Source organism: Ailuropoda melanoleuca, chromosome 8, assembly GCF_002007445.2.
Source record: "Ailuropoda melanoleuca isolate Jingjing chromosome 8, ASM200744v2, whole genome shotgun sequence".
In the NCBI taxonomy this organism is placed as follows: Eukaryota; Metazoa; Chordata; class Mammalia; order Carnivora; family Ursidae; genus Ailuropoda; species Ailuropoda melanoleuca.
In genome coordinates this window covers 65271347-65295385 of record NC_048225.1, presented here as the reverse complement: position 1 = coordinate 65295385, position 24039 = coordinate 65271347, and the positions used below count along the sequence as shown (strand labels likewise).

The 24039-nt window shown below is 41.2% G+C and overlaps 1 protein-coding gene across 10 annotated transcripts in view; it reads left to right on the top strand.

The window, feature by feature from the left end:
• Positions 1–24039, top strand: part of CDC42BPA (CDC42 binding protein kinase alpha) — a 314468-nt gene that overhangs the window by 276651 nt on the left and 13778 nt on the right. For 9 of the 10 annotated variants that reach the window (XM_002925755.4, XM_034666613.1, XM_002925754.4 and 6 more), the window contains 11 exons: positions 3378–3483; positions 6742–6878; positions 7560–7699; positions 9146–9227; positions 10993–11209; positions 12036–12098; positions 13168–13761; positions 15429–15526; positions 18098–18182; positions 20259–20382; positions 21268–21385. In XM_002925755.4, coding sequence (XP_002925801.1) covers positions 3378–3483; positions 6742–6878; positions 7560–7699; positions 9146–9227; positions 10993–11209; positions 12036–12098; positions 13168–13761; positions 15429–15526; positions 18098–18182; positions 20259–20382; positions 21268–21385 — 1764 coding nt within the window. The remainder of the gene's footprint in view (positions 1–3377; positions 3484–6741; positions 6879–7559; positions 7700–9145; positions 9228–10992; positions 11210–12035; positions 12099–13167; positions 13762–15428; positions 15527–18097; positions 18183–20258; positions 20383–21267; positions 21386–24039) is intronic. The other variant, XM_034666614.1, reaches the window with a different exon arrangement.

The following is a 24039-nucleotide window of genomic DNA, read 5'->3' as shown; positions in this document are numbered from 1 at the left end:
TAATGAATCATCGAACTTTACATCGGAATCCGGGGATGTACTGTATGGTGACTAACATAATAAAAAAATTATTATAATAAAAAAATTTAAAAAAAAAGACTGACAAAAATAAAAGGAAAGAAAAAAACCTTTTTAAAAATTTATTTTTTTCCTTCTTTAATTTAAATTCAATTAGCGAACGTGAAGTGTACATCATTAGCTTCAAATGTAGAGTTCAGTAATTAGTCAGTTGCTCATCACATCGGGTGCCCTCCTTAATGGGGTTTGTGTGAGGTAAAGACTTCTTGTCCTTTATCAGTGGTAAAATTCTCATTATCCACAGTGGGGTTTTAAGCTCTTACCAGGGGTCGTCATTGGTTCTACTGTGTTCTCACAGCTTCTGTTAAAGACCTTTTACCTTCTCCAGTGATAGCTTGAAGTCCACAACACAGACAAAATTAGAATAGAGAAGAGCCCTTCCTTCTGTCCACCTCTTTAAATGTCGAGTTTATAGTTTACTCCAAATTGTCACATAATGTAACACATAATGTCACATAGTGTAACACTCTAATTTGGGTCCATGCTTTAGGTTTAATGCCCCTTTTCCTAGACTTTTTTCCTCCTCCTTTTTCTCCTCTTCAAACCACCCTATGGGGGGAAGTATTAGAAATCAAATACCAGGAGGCAGAGAGGGGATCTTAGAAAGGTCAGAAGCCAAGTAATCTGGACCCTAGGAGTGGATTCATTTATCTTTTACTGTTCCTCTCTCCTTCACCAAAAAGAAAGAAATCCAGAATCCTACGGTGTATTGCCTAGAGGTCAGTGTCCTCAGAATCATGACCTTTAATTATGTTCTATTTTACACTGTCCTTAGTTGAGATGAGTGAAACGTGCACGCCTTACTGTTTAGTGGTACTTCCCACCCCCTCCCACAGTTTAATCAGCACCTACCAGTTGGATGGCAGGTCAGTTAACTAATGCTCTGCGGAAGCATTTTTCTTTCCCAGCATACTCCGTTAAAATTACGACACCCGGAGTAGATCTCGGGCGGGGGGGCGGGGGGAGGTATTTAATATGTTTTGTCAGCAATTTCTTGGGTAGTGTCAAGAATTACTGTTAACATTTGTTGTGGCCACGGTTATTATTACTGATATTCCAGACCTGTTAACCTTTAGAAGAAAGAAGGAAGTCATCTCTCTTAAGCAGTCGATCAGTTTGCTTGTTGTGATAAAAGCGTCCAGAATGAATCAGTAAACCAACTTTGCATCTTTTCCCATAATTTTGAACAATTGAAAAAAAAAAACGCTAAAAAATTTACTATGGAGAGTTCCTCAAAGAGCAAAAAAATAAGAATAAAACTTGGATTACAAGAGACCTACTGAGCAGGATTTTATAGGCTAAGAACAAATTAGGGACTTGTATTTTTATCACTAGGAGGTGCCTAGTCTCAACCATGTCTTGTGTCGTTTTTCTACATATTCTGCATGTTTTTAAGTGATCAGACTTTGAGAGATGGGAAAATTAGACAGATGTGGGCTTGAATTTTAATTCTACCGTGAACTGTATATCCATGAGTAACTGAGTCTCATCTCCTTTGTCTGCATGAGGAAATAGTGCCTGTCTTTACAGGGGTGTTGTCTGTGTTAACTGAGATGATTCATGTGGACCACTACTACCGTGTCCTCTCGTTGGTCGGGGCTCAGGCCACACGGGAGCAATTTTACAGTTAGTCTGAGGGTGGTCTGTGTGCTAGACGCGGTAGAGTTAGACCCTGGTGGTGCTTCGAAGCTTTTGTGGTGTGTAAATCACATGTCCCAATTGAGAAGAACAGAATTTATTTTTAACTTAAATTTTAAAGCTTTGAATAGTCCCTTTAGTTTGTTGTTGTTGTTTTTGTAAGATTTTATTTATTTAAATCTTAAGATTTAAAGAGAAGAGAAAGAGCGAGCACAAGCAGGGGGAAGGGCAGAGGGAGAAGCAGGCTCCCCGCTGAGCAGAGAGCCTGGCATGGGGCTTGATCCCAGGACCCTGGGATCATGACCAGAACAAAAGGCAGACACTTAATAGACAGAGCCACCCAGGTGCCCTGACCCTTTAGGGTTTTTGTTTTTGTTTTTTTAAAGATATTATTTATTTATTTTAGAGAGAGAGTGAGTGGGGGGAGGGGCAAAGGGAGAGATTCTCAAGCAGACTCCATGCTGAGTGCAGAGCCTGACGTGGGGCTCAGTCTCACAACCCTGAGATCACGAGCTGAGCCGAAATCAAGAGTCAGATGCTTAACTGACTGAGCCGCCCAGGTGCCCGTGAGTAATTCTTTCAGTTTTTTAATATAAGTCGGTCTCAACTAAAATAAATACTACTTCATAAAACAGCATGTCATCAGAGTGCACACGTGATTGGAATAGAATAGAGTTCTTACTAGTTTAAATCAGTCACACATACAAAATAAATAATTGGCCAAATTTGCTTTCAAAAGTCAGTAACTACGTTCTGAATGCTTACTCTACACCAGCACGGTTCGAAAGGCTTTGTTTATGTTCACATGTTCATTTAATCTCCCCATGAAATAGATATTGTTATTGAGCTGATTTTATAGATTGAGGGAAGTAAGACACAGAGACGTTAAGTAGTTCGTTCCTAGGCTCACACAGTGGAGTGGAAGAACGGTTATTACAAGTCATTTATTACTAAAACATTCTAAGAGTTAATTTGGAGCGGAGAGGATGTTCTGGAGAGCTGCGATCTTTATGGACTTACCACCAGATAGGACAGACCAGACTTAGCTTCACCGGGTTTGCTACAAGAAGTTTCAAGCTGTCATCTGTCGCTAGAATAATATGTGTGTATGTTTGTCTCCTGAGGGGTAATACCACCTGCTTCCATAGGAGAAGAGAGATTCATTAAGCATATTCTTTGTTCTTGGTCCAGAGAATGAAATATTTGATTTATAGTGGGGACAGGAATTTTCAGTTACTGTTTGTTCTTCCTAAGAAGGTGTAAAAGCATATTAAATTTCTGTATTTATAAAGGTATAAATATGTAACATTTCACTTAACTCTTTGCTGAAGAATAATTTGAAGGATTTGTAAAAATCCTGAATCAAAATCTATGAGCAAAAATAAAAGCTAGAGTTTATAACTTTGGCATTTGAGAGCAAGTAATTACTGTGTAACTTCTTATATTATTTTTAGCGTTACTTAGCTCTATATTGCCTCATAAAAATATGCAAAGAGCATAAATTACAGAAAGATGTGAGAAATGAAAATAATTCATTGCACTTCTCTTTAGAAAACATCCTAGTAGTTCGCATAGGGTCCATGGATTCACAGTGCAAAAATCCTTTAAATGATTGATGTTTTTAATAATTGGTGTATGTTTTTTATCCCTTGGTTTTGCAGCGCAAGACCCATCAGTTTTTTGTCAAATCTTTCACTACCCCTACCAGATGTCACCAGTGCACCTCTCTGATGGTGGGTTTGATAAGACAAGGCTGTTCCTGTGAAGGTAAGAACAAAATGGCAGGAGAGCATGACCTTAGAGTCCTAGCATTGGCTCCCTAAACTGTAATCATGTAACTGTTTTCCCTTAAACAGTATGTAACTGTCTGCTTCTTCTGCTTTTTTCTGGTAAGAGGAGTAAATAAAGCGAGCACCTTCCTGCATGTTGGGAGAAACTAGACAGCCCCTAGAAACATTGTCTAGGGAAGATCTCTGTCAGTGTGGCTCATTCATCTTGGTTTCGTTATTCAGGCGAATTTGTGGTTCTGGGAAAGCATTAAGCTGAGTGACAGAAGACATAAAAGTTATCCTTGAACCTGTTCATTTAACTTTTACCTTGCTGAATTAATAAGTAGGCAGTTCATTATCTTTTCAGAAATATTAAGTGTCTGCCACTTGGCCTCAGAAAGATATTTTATTCCCAGTATTCGTATCAGTGGATTTTCTCTACCACTCATTGACTTATGGATGTATCAATCGTGTGTTCGTGGAATGCCTGCCCCATAGTTCTAGACACCGAGATGTAGTCATGGACAAGGTGGAAGACCGGGAGCCTGCCCTCAGGAGCTCACGTTGAGAGATGAGCGATCAGGGATCATTTGAACAGAAAACAAAGTATATTTGTCTGGGCACCACTTTATTCTTCCTAAGATTTCTGAAATGAAAATGACTTAAATAATTATAATGGGATAGACTGTTTGGGAATAGTTCAGGAATATACTTTCTTTAATCAAATGAAATTTATCACTGTAACAATGCCTTATGTATCATTTACTGATATATCTTATGAGAAAGATAAAATAGTTGCTAATTCAAATTCTAATCTTAGTTTCCATTTCTTAGCCCTTAGGGTTGGAAGGGACTTTGAAGGCAAGGTCATCAGTCCACATTGGAAGCAGGTGTTCGTCTTGTAGAATGTGCTTGTAGTTAGTCTGTATCTGATCACTTTGAATTAAGGGGGCGTTAATGGCATCTTAAGGCAATGCATTCTATGTCCGATGAGCTCTCGCAGTCAGAGGGGAAGATCCAGATTGCATCATCTCAACTGGTCTTGGAGATGCATTGGTTTAGAGCCAATGCAAATGGTCTTGGCTTGAAAAGTAGATTTGAGAGTTATGAGCATACAAAGTATGAACAGGAATGGCACTTTCCAGGAAACACAGAGTGAAAAGAGAGCAAGTATGGGGACAGAGCCTTAGGAAACAACTCAGGGGAGGTAGAAGGTAAAGGCCGCAAAGTCATCTGAAAAACAGCCTATGTCATTGACCAGGAAGGTGTGATGGAAGCCAAAGGAGAGAATTTGTACAATTTGTCCCATCTTGGATTTAACCAGTACTTATAAATGTCATTTTTAGGGGCATCTGGATGGCTCTGTTGAGTGTCCAACTCTTGATTTTGGGCTCAGGTCATGATCTCAGGGTCCTGTGATCAAGCCCTGTATTGGGCTCCACACTCAATGGGGAGTCTGCTTCAAGATTCTGTCTCTCTCCCTCTCCTGCCTCTCCCCCAGCTCTGTCTCTAAAATAAATAAGTCTTTAAAAAAATAAAATATAAATAAAAATAAATGTCATTATAAAATCTTTATCAGAAAGAATCCTCGATAGCACTTAGTTTTAGGTCCCTTATCATTTCTTATGCATCAGAATCATTTGCAATTAATGTCAGGGGTTTTTGAGATCTCCCCAAGCCCCTTTCTAGAGTCTCTTGTCATGAAATTGTGCCTGTCTTTCCTGCAGACCCTTAGAACCCTGCCCTGTACATTGTGGGGACACGTTAGACTCTGCCCAGGCTTTCATAAATGTTGTGGTAACATGGTTACAGCCTCCAAACAGTCCTATCATTTAAATTTCTTCCTGGTTGATTGAAGTTAGAGCCTGTACAGAACAATTACTTTGTCGCTTCCACTGTTGTTCGGAGGTGAGATTTTTGCCTATTAGTAAAACAAATGATAACTTGTTAGACACTCTACTTTAAAGTGAACGAGCTGTCTTACAGAAGTTTGGTAGTTTTGACAGTCAGTACTAGTTCGTCTTGCCCCTCTGGTGGTTTCATAATGCCCATCAGGGGTGTATGGTACTTGTTTCTGTGTGCATGCATTCCCATGAGGGTATCCCTTCAGCTCCTCTCTTAATCTTTCCCAGATATTCTCCAGGACTGACCCTTCAAGTAGGGATTGTCTAAATGGATATTATCAGTCTGCAGCCCCTTCCAACAAGCTTGTTTGTTTTCAGTATTTTAACTTTATTTTAAGATTTTATTTATTTTAGAGAGTGAGTGAGGGTAGGGACAGAGGGTGAGAGAGAATCTCAAGCAGACTCCCTACTGAGCGTGGAGCCCGATATGGGGCTCGATCCCACGACCCTGATGAGATCATGACCTGAGCTGAAATCGAGTCAGAGGCTTAAGTGACTGAGCCACCCAGGTGCCCCTAAATATTTTGATTGTCACCAAAGCAAGTCTCGGTGAAACTTACACATTTATTTTTGTTTATCCTGTTTCTTAGTGTCTCAAGTTCATTATGTGTGTATCAGGTAGAGGTATCATGGGTGGTTAGGTAGGGTGGGCTTTGAGCCCGCCTGCCTGGGTTTGAATTCCAGCAACGCCACTTCTGAGTCCCGTGACCTAAGACGAGTCCATCATAAGTAGGAGTAACTGTACCTCTCTTAGATTGTTACAGAAAAATTAAGTGCACTCAATGAGGCACTTATTATGACCTTAGTCATAGCTGTAGTATCTATAATGATATTAACTCTTAAAAGTTTACCCTTAATTTGTACCTTTTTAATCATTAAACCATTTCATTTTCAAAAAGAGGGATTGGTAAGGTTTGCCAGATATTGCAAAGATATCAGGTAATTTCATGTCCATTAGTGACCCTGGCAAGAGAAACTTACAGGGCAGATATCAAGTTGCAGCGAGATGAAGAATTAGAACTGAGGAAACTACTTTTTGGGATTCCAACTTTAAGTCAGCTCTTGTATTCACAAGATTAGATGGTTTTTTTCCTGTGTATTTGCTGCTCTTGATTACGAATGTTAACACAGAATAATAATATTACAATAATAAAAACCTTTGTAATTTCTCATTGAAATTCTTATTAATAAGCAAATGAGTCAGCTCCGCGAATAACAAAACTTCTTAAAACACAACCACAGATAAGCATTCAGCTAACATAGCCCCTTGTATGTACTGAGCAGTCAGTGAATTGTCTTTTTGTAGAAGTGGATTTTTATTGAACATTGGTTTTTTTCCCCCCCTTCGAAAGTGTGTGGATTTTCATGTCATATAACTTGCGTAAACAAAGCTCCAGCTGCGTGTCCAGTCCCGCCTGAGCAGACGAAAGGTCCTCTGGGGATAGACCCGCAGAAGGGGATAGGAACAGCCTATGAAGGTCATGTCAGGGTAAGTATGATTAGGTCAGGTTTAGGTTAATCCTTTGAGGCTGATTAATGACAGAAAATAAAGTCCAGTCACCTTATAAACATACTCCCTGCCAGAAAATTAGGTGAATAAAATTCATCTAATAATTTTACTTCATCCAGAGTGATTTGAAAACAAAAAACCTGGCCTTTGCTTGGAAATAAAGTCCAAAATGTCTTACAGTTCTGTTCCTGTAACGAACAGACGTTGAAATCTCCGTGAAGGAGTCTTTGGCTCCTGGTCTTCCGGGAGACGTAGCATGTGTTTATGAGGTGTGAGATATTATCAGGGGGTATTCTTACTTGTCATCCCGAATAGCATTAAATTAAAAGTGTAAGCTGCATTTCATCATACTCCCAAACTTGACTTTTACACTGCTGAAAAAGAAATCCATGAATGTTATTTTAATGAATTACCAGCAAAAGTTAAAATGGTTCCATTTAAAAATTTTTCAGAAAAAGTCATACAATATTTGGAGAATGTATTCTTACAGTTTCTCATGTTATCAGTGGTCTGTGTGTTCCATCTGCACTTGACCCCCCAGACCGGCAGACTTAGGACACGTGTACATTATCTTTCGTTTTCCAACGTTCAGTTACGTAGGTAACTAAGAGGGCTGTGATTGACATTTTAATTTGAGTTGTTTCTGTCTGTTTGCCAAAGATCCCAAAGCCAGCGGGAGTGAAGAAAGGATGGCAGAGAGCATTGGCTGTGGTTTGTGACTTTAAACTCTTCCTGTACGATGTTGCTGAAGGAAAAGCATCTCAGCCCAGTGTTGTGGTCAGTCAGGTGATTGACATGAGGTGAGCTTTCGAAAGTGAAAATATTTGTGTCTTTGTGACATAGGAGTAAAACAGCATCTGGCTTTTCATCTAATTACATTGCCATATTTTTTTTTTTAAAGATTTTTTATTTATTTAATTGACAGAGATAGAGACAGCCAGAGAGAGAGGGAACACAAGCAGGGGGAGTCGGAGAGGGAGAAGCAGGCTCATAGAGGAGGAGCCTGACGTGGGGCTCGATCCCATAACGCCGGAATCACGCCCTGAGCTGAAGGCAGATGCTTAACCGCTGTGCCACCCAGGCGCCCCTACATTGCCATATTTTTATTTAAATCTAATCTCATATTAATCTAATTTACTAATATTGCCAGAGTAATGTAATTAAAACCAGGAAACAAGGTATTGTTATAGACGGGTTGATGTGTGTTGAGTGAGAGAGTTGGGGCTCAGGGTCAGGGAAAAGAAGCTAATATTTGAATCCAAAAGACCAACACAGAGATGGCTGGGGTAACGGAGGCCTAATACGTGGTCTCATTGCCTGAAGGCATGGAGCATAATTCTAATGCGAGGAAAGAGAGTACACATCCCAAAATCATATAGGCTCTTGGAGTATGTCAGGAGTTGGGAAACACTTGAATGAGTACGCCTCTTCAGTGTTTCTGGTCTCACTCTTCAGGCTCTTCCCCTGCCCTGTGGAGTGCTCTCCTTTACCTCTTCTTGCAACTCCCGCACTCCCCTGGGGTGACTTATGAGCCCCCAGAGCTTCAGCTGTCGCCTCTGTGCTGATGACTCCCACACAGGCCTCCCTCCAGCTCTTCCTCCAGCACTCAGAGCAGGAGTTTCCAGCCATGGCGCACCTGGCATTTCACACCAGCACCTCAGACACGTCGTCTTCCCCGCAGATACGGTATACAAGGAGATAAATGCAGGAAACATTAGCAAGGAAAGTCCGACAGAGCCTGCGCAGGGACTCACTATAGAAAGCTAGGGAGAAGAAGCAGAGACAAGACTATGGCCTCAAGTCTTCAAGACCAACAGAATGATGGCACTAAGAATTAGCAAGTCACAAGGAGTAAATTATGGTGGAGGAATTCTGTTTCAGGTGTTGTTGGAACAGTGAAATGTCAGATACACTCTGTTGTGGGCTCATGAGCTGTGTTGCGGGATGCAAGAGGGTGTGTTCGGGAGGGTTCAGATCCCTCGTCTGCATGTACGGGTACTGGCCTTGCAACTGGAGCTAGCAGTGATTGCCAGCCCTTGTGTCATTGCTGCTCCTGGGTTACTCCTGATAAATTACTTTGGGCACCATCAATTACAATGGTGGAAAAATCGACTTTTTTAAATCCAGTTTGGATGTTTTGTGCAGTTAAGTTTGAGGATTGCCCCATGTGTGTGATTTGGATGCGCACCGTAAACACAGCACACACGCCCATATACACTGACTTTAATGTTTCATTTTTCCTTCAGGGATGAAGAATTCTCTGTGAGTTCAGTCTTGGCTTCTGATGTGATTCATGCAAGTCGAAAAGACATACCCTGTATATTCAGAGTGAGTATGTGTGCTGTAGTTGGATGACTGAATTATGTGTTTTTAGTGAATATATATTTTATCTCTTCATATAGATCATAAACTTACTAGGAAATACTAAATCCTCAATTCCTTAATGTGTTTTGTATCATCCAGTGCTTGAATGTATAGATAATTAGTGCTAAGTAAATATTTCATTAGTAAAAGACCTGTAGAAAGCAGGAATATTTGGCTTCTAAAATAGTTTCATCTTGGGTGATACTTTTGAGCCACAGTTCACTTTCCAAATAAATGCACCACATGGAAAATTGAATAAGTGTGAGGTTTCTCAAGTTTTTGAAAAACAGAGGTTTCTTTTTAAAATCTTATTTAAAAAATCAATGTTTTATTTCTACTGCTTTGTAATAACTACTCCAAAACTTAGTGGCTTAAACCAGTAATGACTTATTTTTTTTATCATTCTCTGGGTCAGCTATCCAGTTTGAGTGGGGTCGACTAGGGTCACTCCTGTGGCTTTGTTCGGCTCATTTGGGGCTGGAATATCCAAAATGACCTTGCTCCCATATCTGGGGCCTTGCTGCTGGCTGTTAGATGGGCGATCTCCATGCTGTCTGTGACCTTTCTCCATGTGGTCTCTCATTCAGTCATCCGGCTGAGCTCTACAAGGCTGGCCTCCAAGAGAACTAAAACAAGCTACCAGGCCTTTCTTTTAAGGACCAGGCCAAAACAGGCATAACTCCTGTGCATTCGGTTGGTCGGAGCATGTCACGGGGCCAGCCTGGATTGAAGGGGAGGGGAAATAGACTCCAGAGCTTGAAGAGAAGAGTAGAATTCCATAGGAAGAATTGTTGGTAGCCGTCTTCAGAGGCTGTCTGCCCTGCGACAGGGTGATGTTGAATTGGTGAATTAAGACCGTAGAGGTTTAAAAACAAATGAACAAACAAACAAACACTGCCCTGATGTTATGCCCGAATGCTGAGTGTATGAATCTTGTATCTAAGAATAGTCACCAGTGGAGCCTAAAGAGGCCCGCTTGTCTAGAGCTGATTCCCATAGTGGGATTTTATGGTCACTGCTGCTTAATGCACTTTTAAGAAGGGATCCGTATATATAAAGCTTAAGTCTGATTGGAAGTGCTATTTGTATAGTGATAAATCTTCACGGAAATACCAACTCAAGTGATCTGATCTTCTCTAAGATAATGTGAGTTATGTTATGAAGTAACAATGTTATTTCTGACTTTTTAAAACAAATTGAAAATTGGTTTGGTGTAGTGTTTCTGAGCATGGACGCAGGATCCCAGTCTGGTGGGACATCCTTGGAGACCATGAGTCCCTGCACCAGAGTATTTTCATATGTAAAATTAGGATATAATAGCAATACCCATCTCATACTCGTAACATGCTCTGATCCCTGCTCAGCGACTGCTCGGTAAATGTCAGCTGCTGTTGATGGATGAGTAGGGTTAGTGCATTTCTCAGTGATGGCGTCCTGGCCCTTTATAGCAAAGCAAAGAAACAATGTTACTAACATTTAAAATGGTATCTAGATAGATAGATAGATAGATGATAGATAGATAGATAGATAGAGGTTTTTGCTACCTTTGCTTTGTCATGAATTCTAATGCAAAGAGTAGTTATTCTCCTAACTAGGAGAGCTGATCTCTGGTAAATGTGTCATCTGATGAGTGCTCATTTTGTTGGCCAGAGCCTGGTCAGCTAGCATCAGCATGAAACCTGCGGGCAGGGTGTCTGTTTTCTAACACAGGCTGATTACACTGTCCTAGGTCACGGCTTCCCAGCTCTCGGCGTCTGACAGCAGGTGTTCGGTCCTGATGCTCGCGGAGAGCGAGAGCGAGAGGAACAAGTGGGTGGGCGTGCTCAGCGAGCTGCACAAGATTTTGAAGAAAAGCAAATTCAGAGACCGCTCAGTCTATGTTCCCAAGGAGGCTTATGACAGCACTCTGCCCCTCATTAAAACAACCCAGGCAGCTGCTATCATAGGTATGGACTTGCCCCGTTGACGGTGTTACCGTAGTTGTTGACTAACCTACCATGTGAGCAGGGCTGGCTTGCAGCTGGGGATCCCCAGTGTCCAGCGTGGCGTGCGTTCTGTCCGGATGCGCAGGAAGTGTCTACTGAGTGCGCGGGCCATTGAGAGCTGTGTTTTCCAGTAAACGAGAATAAGTATGCTTTCCAAGTGCGTTTTCTTCTGAAAAAGCAGCAGTCCTGAGGGTTAACCTATTAACAATCTATTTTCTGCTGTGTGACTTAGAACAAGTTGTTTAACTTCTTAGGTAAGAGGCAGGTTCTGATTACCTCAAAGAAGTGATGGGGAGGTTTCAGGAAGTGGGACACGTGACACAGGACGCCCTGCATATCAAATGCCCTCAAAAAATGGCAGCTTCTGTGTCTGGAGGTTTAAGTTTTTGTCCTATTATGTACACATCCAACTCTTTTGTTACTTTCTAGTAAATAATGAAAAGCTAATGAGTAGGGTTCAAATGGCTTCCACAATTTTTCCCTCCTAAAGCAAGAAATAGAACCAGACTAAGAGTGTTAACAAACTAGGCTTTTAAATTTTTTCACCCTTCTTGACTAAACACTTCTTCTTGTAATATGGGTATACTTCTGGTGATTGTTCCATTAAAAAAGACATGCGGTAACATTTATCACTGTCATCTGAAAGATTTCATAATACCAATTGTGATTGCTATTTTAAGTAACTTATTTCAGTGTTTTGCGCTACATGTCTTCATTATTTGTTTTGTTCTATTAGTTTTACATAGTTTTACCTATTAACAATGTTTCATATTCATGTCGTCCATAGATCATGAAAGGATAGCACTGGGCAACGAAGAAGGCTTGTTTGTTGTTCATGTCACCAAAGATGGTAAGAGAAAAGTTAATTATTATGGAGTAACTTCGAACCAGATATTGTCAGACAACTCTGAACTCTAGGTTCTAAGTTCTAAGAAGAGCACAGTTTGCTCTTACGTAGTCTATAATTGAAATTTTCCACACCTAATTCGATGTGTTTATGAATCAAAAGATACCTTTTAAAATTCTTTAGTCCTGCTGAGTTCTTAAACTTGCAAGTATGTGTTGTGTTTCTTTTATCATTTATTTATTAGCTCTGTGGCACAAACTCAGGTCGCATGCCTAAAGATGGGTGTGAAAGGGTACAGCCTGACTTGTTCATTGCTCTGTTAGTGCCTGAAGAGGTAGCAGTCATTAAAATGTGTTCATGTTGGGGGTGTTTTTCCCTACACTTACTACACGGATTTTTTTCCAGGGAGAAATTAAATGCTGAATGAAATAAAAAGGAACCAATTTGCTAGTGTCCTGTCTTCAGATCAAATGAGATCATGGGAAAACTGCATTTAAACTGCATCTGTTTGTTACCCATATAGATACCTTCAGGGGGTCTGGAGGGCTCAGTTGGTTAAGCATCTGACTCTTGGTTTCAGCTCAGGTCATGATCTCAGGGTCCTGGGATCAAGCCCCTGAACGTGGAGCCTGCTTGAGTTTCTCTCCCCCTCTACCCCTCCCCCTGCTTGCACATGCACACTCGCGTGCACTCTCTCTCCCTGGGGAAAAAAAAAGAAAGAAATACCCTCAGCGAAATACGCCTTACTCAATTTTTAAAATAGGAGCACCACGGTGAGGTTCCTGAGAACTTAGTGCCAGGAAAAAGGTTTTTCCTACAGATGTGGCATGCTTTATCAGAAGAGGCCCTTTGCGTTGGTTGCCAGAAAATCATGGTGCTGAATTTAACACCTCACTGTAGCTGTGTGCAGTTACCTTATAATGGGTATAATTATCTTCCTCTTTCTCCACGTGATTCGGTTCTCTTACTCTTCTGTGTGTATCTGCGTCTTTATTATAAATTGACATATGATTTTGAGTATAATTGGGATATGATTAGTAAATAAAACATGATTCTGCATTTCTTTGCATAGAAATTATTAGAGTTGGTGACAATAAGAAGATACATCAGATTGAACTCATTCCAAATGACCAGCTTGTTGCCGTGATCTCAGGACGAAATCGCCACGTGCGACTTTTTCCCATGTCGGCTTTGGACGGACGAGAGACTGATTTTTATAAGCTGGCAGAAACTAAAGGGTGTCAGTCCATAACTTCTGGCAAAGTGTGCCATGGATCTCTCACATGCCTGTGTGTGGCTATGAAAAGGCAGGTCCTCTGTTACGAACTATTTCAGAGCAAGACCCGTCACAGAAAATTTAAGGAAATCCAAGTCCCATATAATGTGCAATGGATGGCAATCTTCAGCGAGCAGCTCTGCGTGGGATTCCAGTCGGGATTCCTCAGATACCCCTTGAGCGGGGAGGGAAGTCCGTACAGTATGCTCCATTCAAACGACCACACGCTGTCCTTTATTGCACACCAGCCGATGGATGCCATGTGCGCAGTTGAGATCTCCAGTAAAGAGTATCTGCTGTGTTTTAACAGCATCGGGGTCTACACCGACTGCCAGGGCCGGAGGTCGAGACAGCAGGAACTGATGTGGCCGGCGAATCCTTCCTCTTGTTGTAAGACTCTCTTATTTTGGCTCTTTGACCTTTTGTCTCTTTTCTTTTCCTCCACCTCATCTCCTGAATATAGTCACTATTAATAACAGGTGGTTTTTAAAAGTCATGCTTAAGGTTTTGCCTAAGTGTCAGTTATGTTGTTTAATTATGTCAAGTAACTATCCGGAGTTAGACCTCGGCCAGCAGGTTCGACATTACCTTGTACCTAGTTGAAGTTAATCTTTGTATAGAATATTTTACCGAAGTGGATTTTTAACCCATGTTGTATTTTGAAGTAACTCTAAACTGTTATCTTCCCCCAAAATATCAGTGCTTGTGAGCATTAACAGCTCATGAGAAGTAGTTCCTGAGTTGTTTAAGTGGTCATGTAAAGGTATAGCACGGCATCTGTAAGAAGTGTTTCTCTGTTTTATATTTTTATAGATAGATATTTGAGATTGCCTGTTGCACTCTTTCGAGAAATACTAAGACATTAATAAGTTATTGGGTCTCATTACGTGCCACCTCACCGGGCAAGAGAGGGCACCCAGCACAGGAGGCAGTCTCCCTCCTGGCACAGAGTGATGTAGGAAGGACTCATGACAAGCGAGAAGTTGCCGTGGGTTCTGAGTGCTCTGTAGCACAAGTACAGAGCTCTGGACAGGCCCGTGGGAGGAGCGTCTGACCCCACATGCTTTGTTTTTAGTGGAAGATACTAGAACATGCTTGAATGCTGAACTGGGGAACTAGGGAAGGGTCGACTTTGCGGTAAATAGAGTAAGATGCCCATGGAGGCCAGAGAGGATCGAATTCAGAACACAGGGGGAAGGATTTGGGGCCGGAAGCGTGAAATCTCTTCTGCTGGAACCAGGTAGGAGGAGTGATGAGCAGGATACAGTCTGAGTGTAAAGGTTCAGTAGAAGAAAAATTAGGAAGGCCGTACATGCTTATTACAGAAAACTTAGAAAATCTAGATCAAAAAAAAAAAGAAAGAAAAATACATGTAATCCTACCTACCTACAGACCTAACTATTTTTGAAGTTTTGTTTCTTCTAAAATACATACTCCTATCTGTGGTGTTGTATATGGAGTGAAGGCTGTTTGGCAACCTGGTCAGGTAATAATTCAAAGTATTTCTTCTGATGTGCAGTCAGAATCAGAATTTCTGGCTCTTAGGAATAGCTCGGCCAGGAATGTAGTACGTGACGTCAGCTTAGGTCAATCGTCCCATCTCTCTCCTTGCTCCTGTCACCATCTGTCGCTGTCCATTCTTCCAGTAAGCGGTTTTGAGCATTTGGGCCACTACGTACTCCGTGTCAGGTGGGTGATCCTGTGTTCATAGATGCGACTGCAGGTCTCACCTAAAGATTGCTATGTAACAGTAGCTTAACTGGTTTAGGAATCAAATAGTTTTAAAAAAAAAACATTTTGACCGCCCTCTATAGACCTCATGTTGGAGAAGGGAATATTCCACCATCTGTGTTAGCAAAATCCTTACGTATTAAAGCAGTCGTCTGCCCCACGGCATGCCCGTCTGCCTCGAAAATGTTTTGATGTGGCTACTGCATGAACGCAGCAGGACTGGAGTGGGGTTCTGCTCTACAGTTATTTAGTGTAGAGCTTTCAAAATGTTTGGGGTTTACAAGTTAGAAGTAATTAGCCACTGTTCCCTCCTTCCCTTCTCGCAGGTTACAACGCACCGTATCTCTCAGTGTATAGTGAAAACGCGATTGATATCTTCGACGTGAACTCCATGGAATGGATTCAGACTCTCCCACTCAAAAAGGTAATTTCACATGAAAACATGGGCTAAGCGCACTAACGAGTGTAGTGAAACACTAACGAGTGTAGTGAAACACTAATAGCTATTTTTCACTATTCGGGCATTTTCTGGCAGTCAGTAATTTGCGATTTAGCTAAGAGGAGAAACGCTAGAAACAAAAGTCAAGCTGGTTAATTTTGTAGGTAGTTCAACACCATGTTCTTTTTATCACATTTCGTTTCACTGGATCGATAGGAGTATTGCCATAACAAGCGACTAGAGTCTCCCCCAACCCCTAAAATGCCAGTGTCGTCTTCTATTTCAGGAGCTCTGAGGGAGGAGAATGTTGTCATTCTTTCTTGTAACTGCTTTTTACATAATAGGATCCAGGCTCTAATCCTGAGACAGCTTTCACACACTAGAAAGCTGGTTAAACTTAGAACCCAAACTGTTTAAGCATCTCATGATTAGAACATAAAGGCTTTATATATTCCTAATAAAATGTGATTTTCCCTTTACTATCTCCCTGTGGTAACAGAAGGAAATTTTATAGGCATACCACGACTATTTTGCGTAAGTGAAGACTAATAGCGTCATACGGGTACCTGTAGTGGCAGGTGTAGCGGAATCGGTACCAGGAAGTAGCCAACATCCTATTTCAAAGTCTGCCCCAATCTCAAAGCACATCAGCAATGAAAACTCTTGTAAATACTCCCACTTGATGTCCAGCACCTCAAATATGGTCCTCTGGTTTGTAGATTTGGGCTGATGACGTTTAGTTTTCCGTTTTATTTTTATCATATGAATTTTATAATGTATATGAAAGAATGTGACCTTTACGAAGCACGATAATTAACTACCGACTCATGAACTCACCTCCTAACTTTGGGGCCAGAACATGACCAGTATCACTGCCTCTACCTGTGTCCTTTTCCCTTAACCCAAACCCCTGCCCCTCCCCAGAGAAAATCACTATCCTGAATGTTGTAGGTATCATTGCTTTTGCTTTTCTTAAAATACAGATTGGGGGGGTGCATATTTAAATATTCCTGGACAGTTGTTTCATTTTGTACTGTTGAGTTTTGCTTGCTTTTGAGCTTGATGAAAATGTGACATGTGTCATCTGCCTTGCTCTCTTCCTGCATATTCCAAGATTCACCCTTGTTGTTCTGCGTGCTGTGTGTAGCTCATTGCTTTTCACTGCTATAACATAACTCTGTCGAGTGAGTAAATCACAGTTCCTTTCTCCATTCTCTGATTGGCAAACTTGGAATTATTTTCCACGTTTTGCTACTGTGAACACTGATGGCTGTGTCTTTGAACACATGTGCAGGAGTTTCTTTATATCTCACATCTAGGAGTGGAATTGATGGGGCACAGAGAATGCAGGGGTTCAACCTTACAAGATAGTGTCATTATTTTCCAGAGTCATTGTACCGGTTCCTACTCCCCCCACGGCCCCTCCAGCAGTACAGAGGAGTTCCTACAGACCCACATCTTCTCTGACCTTGCCATTCTCAGAATTCATAGTTTTATAACCATTATCAATGGTTGTAAAATGCTGTCTCATCAAAGCATTGATTTGCATGTCCCTAATCTTTGTATGTTTATTCATCTTTCATTTATGTATATTCATTCTTATTTCTTCTTCTTGAAAACCTGGTCATGCTTTTTGCTCACTTTTCTGTTTGTCTTCTTTTTTTATTTATTGAAATTCTTTATATATTGTAAATATTGAGTTAGTAAGGGGTGGGATAAATCTTCTCCATTTGTGACCTATCCATTTTGATTGTGTATTTTGCTAAGCGTTTATTTTAGTAACAATAAGTTATATTATTTTGCTGTAAACTTGTTATAAATTTTATTTTTTTAGATTTTATATAAATCTAAGTTAGTTAACATATAGTGTATTACTAGGTTCAGGGGTTATTGTTACAAATTTTAATGACGTTATATGTATCATTCTTATCTTTTAATCTTACCTTTTTCCTGTTTGGAAACTTTCCTAACTCAAGGTCCTAAAGATAGGACCTTTATTCCAAAAGTTTGAAAGTCGTGCATGTTGCATTTATGTCCTTAATCCCTGTTGAGTTGGTGTTTGATGTGTAGTGTGAGGTGGGGACTCCGTTCATCTGTTCCACGTACGTGAGCAATTGCTTTGTCACCATTAACTGACAGCCCCCCTCTCCCCAGTGGTACAGAGTTTCATCCCTGCCATATATGAACATATGGTTCTAATCACATTCATAAAGTAGCTGCATTGATATCTTCTTAGTATAATGATTTAGTCTCTAATGGCTTTAAAAAGTCAAATTTAAGATTTAAATATATTTCTGTTCTCACCTCCCCCCCCGAATATTCTTCCTTCAAAATGTTGTCATTGTAACTTTCTTGTTCAAATTAGATAGTTTTATACTCATTTCCCATCAGAATTAATGTTAATTTTTTGTTGATTTTCTGAGGGAGCTATATTTTGAAGAAGATGGATAAATGGAAGGTCTCAATAGTGTGTGCTTTCTAAATAGGCCAGATGTTTTCTGATTTCATTTGAAGGTTTTATTGAAATAGTAATTTCCTTTTTTTTTTTTATTTTAGGTTCGACCCTTAAACAGTGAAGGATCATTAAACCTTTTGGGGTTGGAGACAATTAGATTAATATATTTCAAAAATAAGATGGCAGGTAAGAAAATACACATTAATGGGATGGCTTCAGTGGAAATGTTCTCTCTAAGCTGACTGCCTAGAGATAATAAAAAAGTGGCAGAGACCAGATTTAAACTCGTGTTTATCTTACTCCAGAGTCTGTGATCTTGGCTACTGTCATCTTCTCCTCAATCTATTAAGATAAATGTCTGCATAAAAAGCCATTCTGCTTAATCTTGCATAGCTGTATACACAAAGTATTTCTTTCTGACCTACCTTGTTATTTTTCTGTGGAGTACTGAGTTAAGTGGCCACATACAGCTGTAAGTGTCTTCTGTGTCTTCTGTACTGCTGATACTGCCAAACCCAACCCAGGTTTGTGGCCCTGAAATGGTGAAAACTCATCCAGAGTTCTGACTGGGGACTTCGGGAATACACCTTCTGCCAACGCACAGGGCTCTGAACTCCAAAAGTGCTCATGTCAGCCTGGGCAGGGAGGGCAGAGAGGAGGGTCCCAGGAGCACCAGAATCGGGAGCGGGGAGAGGGAGCCCCAGATGGGAGTTCCAGAGAGGACGAGGGCGGTGTCCACAGTCCCTGCGTGCCTTCACACTGGCTGTCCTGCACGTGCTCTTGGCGCCCTGGGGGTTTCTGGGTTGCCGGCCTGGTGGCTGTAGGAGAGGACTTCTGAACGGAGAGTCAGAATTTAGAAATGATTCCCATTCAGTGATGGATCCACCATGAAGCTAATGACATGGAGCTTTACACCTCTCACCTCTAAGGGCCTGTACTTAATTTTGTGTCTGTCTCTTAGAGGAAGTCCAGACACTGGTATAGGACTGGCTCCACCCTGTTCTCACTGTTGTGTGGCCGTGATGATCACAGAATATGTCCATGTCCCAGGTCGTGTCTGTAGGATGAAGCCTCTTTACACTTGGGTCCCCCCAGCTTTCATTTCTGCTCTGAGCAGGAGCTTAGCCAGGGAAGACCCCTCAGAATCTCAGAGTAGGTGTCTTGTCCCTGGGAAAGGGAAGGGGCCCCATTCCCCAGAGGCCCTTTCTGTTTCTCTGTCTTGCTCTGTCCTTCCTCTCTCAGGGGCTCAAAGTGTTGCTGTGGCCTCTGGCCGTCCCGCCTCTCCCGCTGCCAGCATAACTCACCCAGACATGCCCTGCCCTCATGATTCCCAAATTCCAAAACCGTGTTTCCCGTGGAGTTAAGAAAGCAACTGATGAAGCTGCATTATTCCGACCCAAGAAGGGCACTGCTTTTCTGCTCGTCATCTGCCCTGCTCGCCTCGCACGCTCCCACGTGGCACTTTGCTCACTTGCACTTTGTGGCTGTTAAAAATTCTGAAGCTTGGCTTTTCTCCTCTTCCTTATTTAGAGAATGGCATCCATCATGTTGTGTGAATAGAGCTGTCTATTTTATTCCTTGAGTGTGTTCACAGATTTCAGCCTGTCCAGGGAGCCCTTGGCGGATGGTTTTGTTTACTTCTAGGTATTAAATTGAAACCGGGTGCATCCGATCAAGTGTCATCTCCTCCCCAAGATCGGAAGAGTAGAAATAGCGACAGTCTTACCTTTAGCAAAGGAAGCTGGTGGGAGAGCGAGGTTTTGTGCTTAGTCCATGTCTGGCAGCCTGGATCTTGCAAAGGAAATGTTTTATTATTGTCAAAATACTTTTAGTTATCATTTACACAAATAATTTACCCTTTACGCCTGACTGCCACACAGCTTCTAGGGAGGAGCATTGGAATCAGTGCCCGGGAGGCGAGAGGAGACAGTGCGGAAAGATCGCAGGGGCAGGGAGCAAAGGGACAGGACCCTAGGCAGCTGCATTTTTCTTGTCTTCCCCTAAACTTGTGCTGGTTTATGTTTACAATCAAATTGAAGTGAAACTGTACTTTGTAAGCTGTGTTTAACTTTTGCGTATACCTGTTTACATATGTCCTGGTTTAAATTATTATTTGCTGTGAGCATCAACAGACAACGTTTAAAAATGAGAATCACGTACGTTGTACAACTGGCAAATGTTGGTACCGTCCTAGAGATTGACGGATAAAGAGCATTGTAGCGCTTTACAGAACATTGCCATGCTTCGTATTTTCTCTAACAGAAGGGGATGAGCTGGTGGTTCCTGAAACGTCGGACAACAGTCGGAAGCAGATGGTTAGAAACATCAACAACAAGCGGCGCTTCTCCTTCAGGGTCCCGGAGGAGGAGAGGGCTCAGCAGAGGAGGTGGGTGTGCAGCTGGGGTCGTCTGCCCCGGCTCCGTGGTCCTGATGCTGGCATCGGACTCGGAGGGCAGATGTGAGCTCTGAAAATCGCTCACCCATCTGTGGTGTCAAAACTGCAGTCGTGAGGGAACTTCTCAGTGTAATTGTAGTTAATTCTCTCCCAGTGTGAGTGCGCCCCGGATGAAAGTACCATATTGTAATTCATTGCTCTGTGTATATGAAGTATTGACAATTTTTGGACCACGGGCCTTTGTATAGTAATAGAAACACATGTCTGCGTGTGGTACGTCTGCGCCGGCTTTAGACCTTCGGGTTAACTCTCTTCGTGAGCAGACAGCCGAAAGGCTTGTAGTATTTCCAGGCCCATATAAAAACATCCCTAAAGTGTTAAAAGACATACATAAAATGGTCAAAACTGTCTATAAAAGAGAGCTCTGATATGTGAGTGCTAAGAGAAGCCTATTTTCCCACCAAAACGCTAGAGATCTTTTATTTAAAACAAAAGTTTCTAAGTAAAGTTTTATTTATTTATTTTTTTAAAAGATTTTTTATTTATTTATTTGACAGAGATAGAGACAGCCAGCGAGAGAGAGAACACAAGCAGGGGGAGTGGGAGAGGGAGAAGCAGGCTCATAGAGGAGGAGCCTGACATGGGGCTCGATCCCATAACGTCGGGATCACGCCCTGAGCCGAAGGCACACGCTTAACCGCTGTGCCACCCAGGCGCCCCTCTAAGTAAAGTTTTAATGGAGTATATTTTATTGTTAATTCTATCCTTATTAAACATTTCAGTTTTATTTTTGTGAATAAAGGATGCTTAATTTTTTTCTGAAGTTATCTAGATCGAGCACAAAAACAGTGTCTAAACAGGTGTTTTATCTTCCAGAGAGATGCTGCGGGATCCAGAAATGAGAAATAAATTAATTTCTAACCCAACTAATTTTAACCACATAGCACACATGGGCCCAGGAGATGGAATACAGATCCTAAAAGACCTGCCTATGGTAAGAGAAATGAAGGGGGAGCGGGAACGGGGTTACGAGTGGGGCAGAGGGGGGAAAGCAAACATGCGTGCCTAGATCCGTATGTAGACTTAAGAGGAAACGTTAGTGTGATGACATTTGTGTCCGTGCATCAAAACATGTGTAAGATGCGTGATGACATATACCTGATGAGAAAAACACATCTGGGCATCGTGAGAAACCAGACAGATTGAGTTCTTACTTAGTTGCAGACCCCATAAACTTGTCCCGTATCCAGACTTACTGTTTGTGGTGGAATACGTTGGAGACAGTCTCTACCGAGACCCAGAACTTGCTCATGAAATTGCTAACATTTCACTATGTTTTAGCAATTCAGACCTTTGCCCCCTGCCTGCCCAGAGAACCACGATAGGTTGGTCATTAATGGCCACACCTCTTAGCTCGTTGGGCAAGCAAATCATCTTCCTCTCCCCAGTTATAAATATGTTGCCTGGTCTGTCTTGCACACAAAAGTACAACACAGAAAGACTTGTTTTTCACATGAAGATTAGATTCTTGGACCCAGTATGCTGAGATAAAGAATATCCATGGCATTAGCTAATTTTCCAGGCTCTGTTTACACTTTACATTTCAGTATCACAGTACTCAGCAAATTATTGAAACTCTAATGGAACCCTTTTGATCATGGGGGGGGGGGGTAGTGTTAGATTTGTGAATCTGGACCCAGAGCTCTTTATATGGGAGTCTGTCCTGTTACCCTCATTACCAACTCTGCTATGATAGGAGATACAAGGGTCTGTCATTGACAGGGAAAAAAAAACACAAAAAAAACTAGGTAATAGAGTTTTTATGTGCAGTCAAGTTTTTTTAAATAAGAAAGTTAAGCTTTTGAAGGTATTCTGCATTTGTTTCATGGGAGGAACAAAAAAATCAGTCATCAGAGTCTGAGTTCCTCTTTGGAAATATCCCGATTAACCAGTTGACCCTGTTTTTGAACCGACACAATGCTCTTACTGTTACCCCAAGGTATTGTGATGACCTGGTTATTGTGCTGCGTCCCCTCCTTTAGGGAGTTCAAATCATGAACAGTAGCCATTTATCCCCTTGGAGTGGGGATTTTTATTAGCTGTGCTGGATAAATTATGAATAAAGTGTTCAAAAAGATTACACGTAGTAATTAAAACTAAGTAAAAAATCTAAGACTAAGCACATGAATGTTAAACTGTTACACTTACCTATCATATTTAAGACTTACACTGGTTTTTCACCTTTTGCCTGGGAATGAGATTTCAGATTTCTCTCCGTTTGCCCTTTCTGAACATGTGTTTAAAGTTCTCAGGCTGGTTTTCCTTTATTCTCAAGTAAACAGGACATAACCATACAGTCCAAAGCCTCTGTCTTTTTAGAGAGGATTTTTGCATTTTGATAAACGCTGGAAATGTGAGTATATGTTATAGCTTATACTTGATAGCTCAAGCGTTACTGTACCATTTTAGTGAAAATTTTAAGGTTTTGGAGAGATAGAGGGATGCAAATTTCAAACATGCATAAAACATGTTGCAAAGCGATACATCAACAAATACAAAATTATTTCAGTAGCTAACAAGGTTTTAATAGGTATTATACTTTTTAAATTAAAATTTCTCTCACTTGTGCTTCATTTTGGTGCACAAAAAAAGAATATACATAGTTTTTATCTTACATATTCCCACAACATAAGAGTTATAGAAAATTTTTTATATATTCTGTTATCTCCCAGAAATTACAGTATTTTCCTTAAGGTGAAATAGTTTCAGGGTTTCATAAAATATTCCTCTCCTTGATGGTCTTCTGCCATCAGGTGAAAAGCCAATTTACTAATGTTCCAGAATTGTTTTCCAACCTTCATACACAGTGAGACTTGGTCATCACACACACTGAGTGAGCGCAGTGAAAAGAAATGTCAGATTTCAGACATCGTGAGGACTTTTATATCAAAGCATCCTTCCTTACTCCACTTTTTCTCCCTTTTCTCTCCCACCACTTAAGTAAAAGAAATCTCTTTTATTATTGTTGTTGTTCAGAATAAGGTCTGGTCTTGATTACTGAGCTGAACAAGCTCAGAGAGTATGTCCTGAAGATGTTTCCCCCACCTGGCTGCACGACGCGTGGCCTTCTCTGCTCATCGCTTGTCCCCAATAGACCTCTTGATTTTTAGCATTTCTTGTCCCCATGACTGCCTCGTTGGCTCTTTCCATCATTGACACACATGCCCCTCAGCCCTAGAATGCAGTCCAGTTTTTAATGTTTCTTCCAGTTCTTTCTTACCTTGTAAGCAGTTTTGTATTTCCAGGACGAGAAGTTGGTGTACATTTTTGAAACCTGTTTCTTCGCCTTAGTTTCATTTTCACCTGGCTTTCTTCCCTTTACTAGCAAGGGACATACAAGCCAGGGGTGTTTATAGGCACCCACTTCACCACCTAGCCCGTATTTTTGGTAAACTGTCCGCCCAGACCCGTGCTGGTCTAGGGGGAGACACTGGTAAACAGCACGTTCTTATGCACGTCTGAAAAAAATTAGTAATATGCCTGTGTGTATCTGTGTGTATATATGTTTTTTGAAAAGCTTATGATATTTTAATAGGTTCCCAGGTTTTAATATGTCCTTTCTGCTGCAATGGAATTATCTGTGTTTAA